General features: G+C 33.3%; 2 protein-coding genes across 2 annotated transcripts; both read right to left on the reverse strand.

Moving 5' to 3' along the window:
• Nucleotides 1-765: 765 nt before the first annotated feature.
• On the reverse strand, nt 766-6,716 carry LOC108913363. The gene is made up of 4 exons (XM_023456387.1): nt 6,503-6,716; nt 6,163-6,451; nt 2,208-2,319; nt 766-918 (listed from the first exon to the last, which is right to left on the reverse strand). The coding sequence occupies exons 1-4, from the start codon at nt 6,714-6,716 to the stop codon at nt 766-768; spliced, it is 768 nt and encodes a 255-aa protein (XP_023312155.1).
• Nucleotides 6,717-10,723: 4,007 nt separating this feature from the next.
• LOC108913364 (THO complex subunit 7 homolog) lies at nt 10,724-11,629 on the reverse strand. The gene is made up of 2 exons (XM_018718915.1): nt 11,523-11,629; nt 10,724-11,468 (listed from the first exon to the last, which is right to left on the reverse strand). The coding sequence occupies exons 1-2, from the start codon at nt 11,530-11,532 to the stop codon at nt 10,900-10,902; spliced, it is 579 nt and encodes a 192-aa protein (XP_018574431.1). The 5' UTR covers nt 11,533-11,629; the 3' UTR covers nt 10,724-10,899.
• Between the last annotated feature and the right edge of the window lie 480 nt (nt 11,630-12,109).

Consider the following 12,109-nt stretch of genomic DNA (forward strand, 5'->3'; position numbering starts at 1 on the left):
CGATGTTTTGCACGGTTAATATTAACTTCTGCTTTTGTATAGGGAATCCATATTTTGCTCTGCTGAATTATCTAATCGACCACCTTTTTTTTTTCATGTTCTCTGCTCAAATATGGATCTAGACTCATTTTTTGGGAGTTTTCAGGAATCCGACCTTTGAGCCGGTCCTGCAAAGAAACACGAGGTATGCCGTAGTTCCGGCATGATTGTCTCATTGTAGCACCATTTCTCACTGCTTCAAGAGCATTACCCATACTCTCCTCAGAGTATTGATGAAATTTTCGTTTCCTCTGGTTTGGCATTGTCTGAAATATATAATTTCAAATTTTTAGCCCAAAAATGATGCCTAGAGCGGCTTAAAATCTTATAGACGACTACTGGTGTAATTACCAGTTAATGCCTATTCTAGTAGTCGGCCATCAAATTGAGTCTTTCAAAACTGTCTTATCACTGACAATACCCAGGGCCGACTATTAGTACAGAGAATCAGCTCACTTTATACTACATGGTGATGACAGAGAAAAAAATATATATGTAAATAAACAACTTTGTGAAAGATGAAAATAAATAGGTATGCGGCCAGGAGGCCGACTACTAACTACATTGGAAAATGCCAGTGACCGGCCGCCTTAATTTTAACCTAAAAATTAGGAATGACGCTATTTGGGTCAAATATATGTTATTTTGAAGTATATTCTTCCACCAAAACCCATCAAAATCCACCTGTCATTTACAAATTAATTTTAATGTAACGATCACCCTACTTTAGGTGTCTTTGAGCGGTGTATTCAAATCCTCTTTGCTAGACGAGGTAGCTGCCACTACCCCAGCTGTTGGTCTGCCGGGGAAATCGTCGCTCTTCGGAAGGTGGGTGTCGTAGCCCTCAAGGTTTGGGATTGAGCTCCAATATAAACACCGCTAGTTCAGATGATACTTTTAATAAGGAATAATGTCACAAAAGAAACACAAACAAAATAAACAAAAAAACCACAACTCCTAAACAACAAACGAAATTTCGTTACTTCTTCGGTCCCGGGAGCAGGTTGTAACCTCTGGCACCCTAGAGAGAATTTTAATACTTCTTACCCTTCCTTGGACTACTATCTGAACTTACGTACAGTATTCGATTATTCCGCTTTCTACTCAGACAAACTAATTTATTTCAATTCCCTTCATCACCAATTAAATACAATCCACTAAAACTTAATTACACAGCTAAGAATAAAGAAAATGAATTTTAGTTTCTCGCGCTATGCGTACTAAACCGGCCTCTGCTCCCTTTTCGACCACCCGACTCTCCCTGATCTCTCGCGTATCCCCCTTTAGCCTTTCGTGGAGTCAGCATTTTTATTCTCTGGTATACTGGGTGTTACATTAACTTACCCTCGAAATTTTGGTAGTGGATGTTCAGCAAGATTGTACAATGCACAGGAAGCACAAACTGCGGGACACGCCTGTTTTGCGCGGGAATCTCAGGCGTGAATTTTGATGTAAGGGGAAAAGCTATTGATACGCATGCTCCATAAAGATGACAAATTTCGCGGGAAATTTGAGTTATTAGAGATTTAAACTCATTTGTGGCCGACTATTAGCGGCGGCCGGTTTACTGGCGCATTCGCCCTACTATCCAGCTAGTCTATAAGCTAGCCAAGTAAACACATCAAAACATAATTATACACCACCGGAGTCATTTGACATAGAAGAATCGGGAACTATTAGAAATGGATCATGTAGGAATGAATCACAACCAACTATTGTGAATATTTTATTTCAGACCAAGAACAAGTATCTACCCTGGCAATTAAAATATGCGTAAATAAACAGATGATTACAAAAATCATAAAATATATTATATCCTAGCAATATTCTAGGACTATATATTAGCGATTTGTAATTAGTTTTGTGAATACCTAAACCCTTAAAATTTAAGTAAACAATAAACAAAAAACTTACCTAATATTCCCCACGGATCTAAAGGCCTTTTCTGTGTTTATTTCTCTCATGCATAAAACCCATTGCGTTATAACCAAATCACTTAGGTGTAAAATGCTTACCCACGCCAGATGTTTTAATTTTTTTTATAATTCCTTTCAAGTTGATATTGTGAAATTTTGTGTTCCATTTTTCTCTCAATTTCCATCCAGTTTGTGTCAAACAATTGGGCAATTTCTTTGTATGAATCTATTTTTTTAATCCTATTTTTATACTTGGAATCCTTTGGGTCCCACAAATTTCTGTTCCCCGAAGGCATCTATTAAGGTACAGATTTCTTCAGTGGTCCACTGCTTTTTTGGAAACTTTACCACCTTCAGACATGATCTGAAAAAGCCATTCTATTAAACTAGTGGAAAAAATTAAATGATCAAAATTTTCGGCGATTTTTCAAATGGTTGTATCTTTGATAAAAATGGTCGTATTGGAGTAAAAAAAAGCAATTTGAAGTTTGAAGTTTCTAATTTTTGGATCTTGAAAAAAAAAAATTTCAAGGAACACGTATCGCGCGTATCTTAATGAATATCATGAAAAAAAAATTTCGAAATTTTTTTCGATCTTATTTTTGGTGTACGGACTTGAAAAAAATTTTTCCAACTTAACCACCTTATGGATTAGATAGGTTATTTATTTAGCTTCAATTTCTTTTTTTTTTGTCTCGATACGACCATTTCTCGCTGAGTTATCGGACTTTGAATGAAAATGGATAATTTTCTCTTTATTCATCGATATCTCAGAAACCAATGGTTGCACAGAAAATCGACGGTGGGTTTCAGAAACTTGAATGAATTCTCTGCAAGGTCCTGGCACGGTTTTTTAGAAAAAAAATTTTTTATCCTTAACATGACTCGTAAAAAATAGGACTTTTAGGGGTCTTCTAGAAAATCACGTGCCACATTGAGAATATTGGGAAAATGCCTAATGTTAAGTGTGTCTTTTACAGGTCAGTGGACCCCTAAAAGCCCTACAGAATTTCAATTCGATCCATCAAGCCGTTTTTTTGTTTCGTTCGATTGAATTTTTATAAAAAATTAAAGGGTCACGTTTTTTTTGCCTTTAAATGCTCATAATCTGTAAAAAAAATGAAAAAAAAACATTTTTCTCCTGAATTTTTTTACATTCTTATTGCAGAAAGCGTTTGAAATTATGAAAAAAAAAAGAAAATTTAATTTTTTCGAAACAAAATTTTTTTGAACCGATTTTCAGAAATTTCGCAAAACCGGCGGCATTAGCGTTACCCAAAGCGTACCACGTGAAGGTTGCACGGTCGGATTTACGCTTCTTTTACACACGTGTGTGTGTGTTTCTTTAAGAGAAATGTGTGTGTGTGTGTGTGTTTCTTTAAGAGAAATGTGTGTGTGTGTGTGCGTGTGCGTGTTTGCGTGTGTGCGTGTGTGTGTGTGTGTGCGCGTGCGTTTGTGCGTGTGTGCGTGGGTGCGTGCGTGTGTGTGGGTGCGTGCGCGCGTGGGTGGGTGGGTGTGCGCATGCGTGCATGGGTGAGTGCGTGCGTGCGTGCGTGCGTGCGTGCGTGTGGGTGTGCGCGGGCGTGCGTGCGCGCGCGGGTGTGCGCGTGCGTGTGCGTGTGCTTTAAGAGAAATGACACCCTGCTCTCTGTAACAGCCCCATAGATTACAGAGGTTTAGATAGGCATCTGCCATGTATTAAAATAAGTATGCGTTTAGCGCCACCTGTGAGATGTTCTCCAACTAAACACCCCCCACCCCACCCATAGGCGGGAATAATAATTATTTAATTTTATGTAAATTACCAAATCCAATAGGAAATTAGAACAACCTGAAAAACAAAAATAACATTTATTAAAACAAACACTATTCTTGTTTGCAGGTAGTCCTAATTTCCTTGGATCATTCATTCATGTTAATAAAAGGAACAATTAGAATTTATAACTTCTTTATTGTTATTGTAAAAAAGAAACAGTACAAACACACTATTATAAGTAGATAATCAGTACATTATAATTAACACACATCTAAAATAAAGATAAGGGCACTTAAGTAAACATTATAAAAATAATAATAAATTATAAATTATAAACTGTTATATATCGAGATTAAAAAAATTTCTAAAAGTACCCACCTAACAAGTAACCAAATTTTATTGTATACATTTTAATTTCAAATTAGTGGCTCAAATATTTTCAAATTTGTCTGACATTGTTGACTATTTTGAATTTGTTTATAACTTCGCACATGTTCACGTAGCTGCTTTATGAAGATGTTAAGTGATCGTAAACATAAATGATTATATACAGGGTGTCCAGAATAACGTGTACAACAAAAAACCACAGATTTGTGGACTGAAAATAGGCAGATTTAGGCTAATTATTCACCTATATCCGAAATCGCTTCGATTGGTCGCTAGATGGCCTCAAAGTTCGTGAAAATTTTTTGAATTTTGTAAACAACAAATACATATTATTTGATTTCGATTATTTTTCATCTGTGGACTTTTGCTTTCCATCTACATATTTTGGTGTTATACAGAGTATTTTGTAAAACTTACAACTTCTACAAAATTGATGTATGGTAATAATATCCCTTCATAACTTTTTCCTTTCGGGCAATAATGACAACTATTTTTTATTTGATAGGTGATACGATTTGGATGTTTTTGGGCCTCTTGTAGAATTTTGATTAAATGAGCGGTTTGGGTAAAAAAAAATTTTTTTTAAATGTCTACATTATCTTGTCACCCATATTACAATACTTAACAAAGTGTTAGTAGTCACTGATTTTGTAGGTTGACTGTAATTTCAGTTTGATCTTTGTCATTGTACCTGCCAATTCTTAATGAGTGTTTACTGCGGTAAGATATACCACATGTTACTCTGATGTGGATACATACACATATACGACGAATTATATACAACATGCCTAATTTTATTGAGACAATCAGTAAAAACAATCAAATACAATAAAAAATGCTGGAGATAAAAGTAACAAAGTTGATGTTATTAGATTTAGTACAACTTATTATAAAAACTGTTCAAAATGACCACGGTTGTTTCTACAACAAAGGTTAATTCGACGAAGAAGTAACAGGTGGTATATCTCATCGTCGTAAACATTCACTATGAACTGTCAGGTATAATGAGTTAAAAAATCAGACTGAAATTACAGTTGTTCTACAAAATCAGTGCCTACTAACAGTTTGTTAACTATTATAATACGAGTGTCAAGATAATGTAGATATTTAAAAAATATTTTTTTGTATCCAAACCACTCATTTAATCAAAATTCTACAAGAGGCCCAAAAACTTCCAAATCGTATCACCTATCAGATAAAAAATAGTTGTCATAATTGCCCGAAGGAGGAAAAAGTTATGAATGAAGATATTAAATTTTTCTTTTCTTTATAAAATATTGCCTTGCCTGTATATACATATCGTCTTGTAGGTTTTTCCTACTATCTAAACCTTTTAATTGTTTATTAAATCCATCTGCCCAATTATTGGCACAAAAAAATGTAAAATATTGGACTACAAATTTCTCCACTTCCAATTTGTGGCAACATATATTAAAACTGGAGTCCACCGTTTCTAATACATATTCAGTTAAAAAACTTAAACATTTTTCTAAATGACAAATTTTTGGCAACAATGTTATTATTATGTTGTAACATTTACAAATCAACTCTATTAAATTTGGGCTACAATATCGTAATTTGTTGGGTACATCAGATAAATATTCTTTTTGAAAAACTAAATCATGCCATTTTTCAGTTTTATTGGTCAATATGTTCTGTTTGCAAATATTGCATGTTTTAACAGTTTTAATTTTTTTTGATAAAAAACCACAAATATACCCCACACTTACACTGTCAATATATGAATAATTGCATGGAGGTACATTAAATTTTGAAAAGTCTATATTTGGTGCCGACTCATTCTCTATTTTACCATGAGTAATGAAATCTTTGACTTGTGTAACAATATGGGTTGCCTCATCATCCTCACAGTTTGCAGACAGCGAGTGTCTTGTGACAAGATTATTAATTAATAATGTCTTAAAATATTGTATAAAATTAGTGGCTGTTGGATTTATATTGCGACCACCATGTTGCCGCATTTGGGCAAAAAAGTTTTCCACCGGATCTTGATTTACGTTTCTCGGTTTAAAAAAAGTAACACCTTTCTTGTTCAAAACATACAGTAAATGTTCCAGGCCCGCCAATGTAGTCCTCCAATTAATTAAGGAAGGTGGAGTGCATTTTTCCGTTGTCCCATCTTTCATAAAATACATATTACATAGGCTTCTTCGAGCATCTCTCCAGAACTGTATATGACCAGAAGTTTGGCTTACAATACATTTCAACTTTTTGCCACCCTCACCATATAAACTGGTACCATTCACACTGTCAAAAAGCGTATCAAAAAATGATAAGATTTCAGCCGTGCCCGTAGCACTTTCCTCCATTTTTTTATTATTTACGGTAATACCTATAAATGAATGTACAATGAAAGGATGTCGACACTATAACATACTTTTACCTTTTTGTGTTAATAAATGTATCATCGACGCCATAGAATGGCTTAGAACTTGGGCTGCATAGGACACCTTCATTTTTTTTGAAGCTAATTTACTAGGGACTACATGATAATCTGTGAGCTTATGCAAAATCCTAAATTTTCCCGAGGTGTTATCCATTTCATAAGCATCTTGTATGTGGTTCCACTTTGCACATATTTGTTTTCCTTGTCCCATATCCCAATGAAGATTTTTTGTTAATAAATTGTTTCTGATACCTTTTAATAGGTGGGGAGGGTCATAAATATGGACGAGTTCATTGTTACCTATTTTATAAATTTTAAGATCTCGACTGTAAGACGATTGGCTTCCTACCATTGTGGTTTTAACCAAATAATTAATAGCAGCTACGTTAGTGCAACCTTGGTCGCTTAATGTAGCTATTACATTTAGACCAGTTTTGAAACATTCTGTAACTATATGTTTTATGTTCCTAACAAGATCAATGGTTTTTGTTGAACTTTTACAAAAGCTATACAAAATAGGTTGCTTCCAGTGTTTCTTTACACCTCTCAGCATGAACACTTGAGCATGATCCGCAATAATATTTGTTCGCTTATCTCCCAAATTTTCCAATCCCTCGAATTCTTTAGTGTGCCTGTTGCATGTAAGATTAGGATGTAAGCTCATTTCATCAAAAAGTAGAATACACAATCTATCAACTGGTTCAAGTTTTTCAGCATTGAACTTTAAATTGTCAAAAATCGTGCTATTTATTCCTGGGCCTAATGGAATCTTTGATAATAGGGTACTTAATGTTTTCCTGGAAGGCACAGCAAACATTCTGCTAAAGGTTCTATAAGATTTCGCACTCTGCTTCTGTAGTACCAAACCCATTATTTTATCATCCAATGTGAAGCGTCTTCCTTTAGGATGAACATTAGCCAAATTAATTTGACTTTTAATAAAATTTGCAACACTTTTATCCATATCAGTGGTGACATGGTCTATCATTTCAGATTTAGACAACTTTAATCTTTTATTCAAAAGACTGCTACGCTTTTTCAAATTATATACAGCCTTTTTAAAATACTTGGCCTTCTTATACAACTTTTTTGCCTTAGGTGTAAGCTCGTTTTGTCGAGAGACACCCAGACTTCTCAATAGAGTTTCTATAAGAGAAAGGAAAAAGTTACAAGGGAAAGAGAAATATATAATGAATATAAAATATAATGTACAACAATTACATAAAAATAATAATATAACGCATACTTCCTACAATTGATGGGGTATAAAGATTATAATACCTATATATCTGCATATATTACAATAAGATCTCACATCTCACATTCATGACAATTATATTACAATTATCTTACATGAACATACTGTGTACCTGAATTTCAGATTGGTACATTTTTATTTACATATGGACAAATTTGTGGAATTGACAGTCTTGACTTCATTATAACAAATCAACTTACGCCTATCCATTACAGGTGTTGTACATATCATATCTCGATCTTCACTAAATGAAGTACTAGCATGTTCCTCAATTACTTCAGCTGTTGAAGTACTTGGTTGATCATGGGCTATCTTTGTTTGTCTGCTGTAGACATGTAAAGGCACATCTTGCTCTTCAAGTAATGCATCTTCGATTATTTCTGAAAATTATAAATTATATATAACAAATACTTTCATATTACAATTTTAAATTGTTTACCATGGGTAATGGTGGATGTTGGTATGTCAACTTCTAAACTGTCAATAGTTGGTGGCGCAGGAAAAGGTAAGTGCAGCATAGGGACTACCTTACTTCCTTTTTGAAGATACATATTTGTGGATTTATCCTCAGTTCTGAAGTGAACATGACATAACCTATATGATCGATATATAAGATCGGGTGCTACGGTTGTTAAAGCTGTATTGCCACAAGCTTCTACCCATTTCTGGAACCTTCCCATTTCCTTTTTCGGATTAGGAAATCGATGTCTAGTAGACTGAGTGTCCTTACATCCTTTCACTGCGCACTTCCTAAATCTCACCATACTGTAGCAGGTATAACCTAATAAAAATTGTACCATTATCGAATTTTATATAAAAGTTTACCGTTAAAATGTATGGATATCTTGTATACAAGTTTCAAATGTTTTAGAAAACGCCTAGATGTATATATTTATTTTAATCTATCGTATTAATTTAAGACAATTAATTGTTTATAATGCATAAAATATAGTTACGTTTAATGAATTCAAAATAGAGTATTCTTTATTCCTTTCAGTATTTAGGGTAGTTAATAGTCAAAAGAAAAGCTTATAATTATTAATCAACACAAAGCATAACATTAGAAATTTTAAATTACAATTCTACATATATTTTCTACATTTTACATTGTCTAAACTAGGTGTGCATATAAAATTTGAAAATTTTGCAGCGTAAATATCTTACCTGTTAAAAACAGCAGAGCACTAAAACTGACTATTAAAGTTCAAGTTTATATATTATCAACAATTATCAAAACACTAATAAATCACAACACAAATACGAGGCATAAAATGTGTAACTCAAACATGAAAAACAACGAACAACATGGAGGTAACCACAGAACGCATGTAAATGATAACATGTGATTAGAATGAGATGGCTAGATGACATAATTTTAGATGGGAGCGTCCTCTGTGAGAAGTTCTCCAACTATCAATAAGGGTTCAACTGTGTCCATAAGAGATAACACGCCATGNTGCTATCCAGTTCTACAGCGATGAGGTAGGATAAAGAGGGATGGTAACTCGGGCCCCCTCGGTCCTAAATCATTTAGGCCATAAACAACGCCTACAATATCGGCGCGAATGGATTTCAACTGATTTTTTCATATGAATATACCTTACACAACCTGTATTCACAAAGTTAACAACACTGATCGTGGATTACTTTTTGTAATGTTTATTGAATTCTTTTCAAAACATGGGTCAATTTCAAACAAATACTACAAGACATTACTTTTACGGCATTAATCTGTGATCTGTCCTCCTTGATCCTCTTGTTCAGAATCCTTGGGCATGGCCTTTGACTTTATCCGCCAATAGTTCAAACGTCAAACCAAAATTTATTATAACAACCATAACCTAAATTATAAATAAATAGTTATTGCATATATATTATAAAATATTCATACATTTATATACTATAAATATAAAAAAGAATGAAAAGAAGTACTTTGAGATTTCCTCTTTTATTTGGTGGAATTTTAGGATTAATAGCATTTGCTTTTATTTACAGGTATAAAAGTATTTTTAAGATATACTTATGTTGGTTTTTTGACAAAAAAATTAATTTTGTAGAGAAAGTTGGTTAGGAGACATAGAAACAGAGCGGGAAAAGTTATACAAAGAAAATATAGAACATAGTAAAATTATTGAGGAACTAAAGAGAACACATGGAAAACAGACATGATTAAATTCAGGACGAGGTATTCGATATTATCTCTCGATAAGAAATATAAATAATTTCAAACATTCACATTTTAGTGTGATATTAAAACAAAAAAATATTTACAGATACAGTTTTTTATTAGGATTAGAAAAATTAACTACAATGGAAGCAAACTTCAGATAAATTATGTCTATTATGCAAAGAACCGTCATTGTTGCAATATTACTTTTATATTTTAGTAATAATTTTAATGAATAATTTAAAGAAAATGTTTGACTTGATAATTATAATCTGTTGTAGTAATAAATTATTATTTGAATTTGAAAATTAACAGCTCAAAAAACTTTTTTCTAGACATCCTCTGTTAAGTCATGGCAGCCATGAGATATGGGCTTATTTTTTAAAAGTACTTTTCAACTTTTCACTTTCCATTTTACAAATGTAGAAAAGCCAAGAATAATTCTGTTTTATAAAAAAATGTACTTTACATAAATGTTACGCGTTTTAAAAAGCCATTCATTTTCACTGTGCAGATTACCAACTGTTTTTTGAATATTAATTTTGAAAACAGAAAATAGCCAAAAAAGTGAAAAGTAAGGAGTGAAAAGTTGAAAGGTACTTAGAAAAAACAGGCCCTGGTCTATATGATTATGCAATAGATAGTAATGTGTAATTTGTCAAGTATTACTGCTTTGATTGGATCATAATTGTTACTGCCAACTAGTATTCAATATAAATTTACATTTTTAATCAGAAATTAACAAAATATAACTCCATATTAAAAAATTACTTTTTATTAAACAAAATAAATGAAATACAGCTGAAATAAAAAATATCTGATTCTTTTAAAGTTAACTAACTCACAAGTTAAGAAGTTAAATGCATTTAAAATAAAAAAAAGTAACAATACCTATTAAAGAACTGAACACATTCCGTTAAAATCAGGATAACTAAAAAATATACAGAAGATAATTCAAATATTCCAATATTATAAGGTATAATTATCGTCAATGAGTTTAAATTCATTAAGTCTAAGAAACATTTGATTAGCACTTGTCAGAAGAACAAGAAAATGTTTACGCCATATGATAAATTCATTTTTTAATTTTTGTTGCGATTCTTTTATGGTGTTTATATTTAGTTGTAACTGTTGAACAGACAGTGCTGTCTCAATTCTTGGGGGCTGTTCTACAATATCTTTAACAATCATCTCATAATTTAATTTTTGGTGTTTCTCACATTTTACCATAGCAAGAACAATTTTACTTGTATTGATTGCTTCTCGGATATTTACTATATTATCTTCAATTTCAACATGATAACCTTTATATTGTTGAAGTTGTCTGTCATTTCTTAATTTTACCAGATCGGACTTTTGTCTTGAATGTTCAATAAGGCATAATTGTAATAATATTTTGTTATACATATTTTCATTTTCTTCTTGGGATGAAGAATCGGTTAATATCCATTTGGCTATCATTTTTTGAAAGAAATTAATGCGTCTATCATCTCCTGTGCCTTCTCCATCAAACAAAAGTTTTCTTTTAATAATCTGTTCTGTAAATAAAGTGTATTTTCCAAAATTTATAAACTTACAAATCATGTGCTTACCGTCAGTCATATTTATAAGTAGATAATCTCTAGTTAAAAAAATATGCTTACGGTTCGATTCGAATATATTTGTATAAGAACAAAATATTTTGTTTTCTTTATTTGAATACAAATTCGCAATCAAGTAATTTTTCGCGAACTATCATAATAAAACCTTGACCGTCTTGTATTACGTATGACGTCATAAATTTTCTATTTGTATAACCATAGCATAGAAAAATCAGAAGGGTCGGTTGTACTTTCGCACCAAGCGCGCCCCATTATTCCATGGCTAGAAATTGGCCTCAATGATTTGGGATCGAGGGGGATTATCCCTCTTTATCCTGCCTCATCTCGTGTAGGCCTGGACAGCCTTCGTAGGTGGGCCCCATCCGTCGTCTACCCCGACCGCAAATGCGGCCGGTGTAGGCGCTTTGTGGGACCTCCTTTTGTCCTGGCTGGGCCCCGCCGGCTAGGGCCCTTTCTTCTGGCGCTCTTCTTGCTTCGCCGGCTCGTCTGTGTAAACCCCGGGGGTAGTGTCATGTTTATGTGTGGTATGGTTGGGTAGGGTAGTGCGGCTATGCAGCCTGGGATGCGCTTTGCTAAGG

This window comes from Anoplophora glabripennis, unplaced genomic scaffold (assembly GCF_000390285.2).
Source record: "Anoplophora glabripennis isolate ALB-LARVAE unplaced genomic scaffold, Agla_2.0 scaffold1079, whole genome shotgun sequence".
Lineage (NCBI taxonomy): Eukaryota > Metazoa > Arthropoda > Insecta > Coleoptera > Cerambycidae > Anoplophora > Anoplophora glabripennis.

Coding starts and splice junctions, on each gene's coding strand:
- LOC108913363 (XM_023456387.1), bottom strand. CDS start 6,716: ATGGGACAAGGAAAACAAATATGTGCAAAGTGGAACCACATACAAGAT. Junction 2,320..6,162: donor GCGGGCCTGGAACATTTACT/GTATGTTTTGAA, acceptor TGGCTTTTTCAG/ATCATGTCTGAAGGTGGTAA. Junction 919..2,207: donor TGGGACCCAAAGGATTCCAA/GTATAAAAATAG, acceptor CATCTGAACTAG/CGGTGTTTATATTGGAGCTC.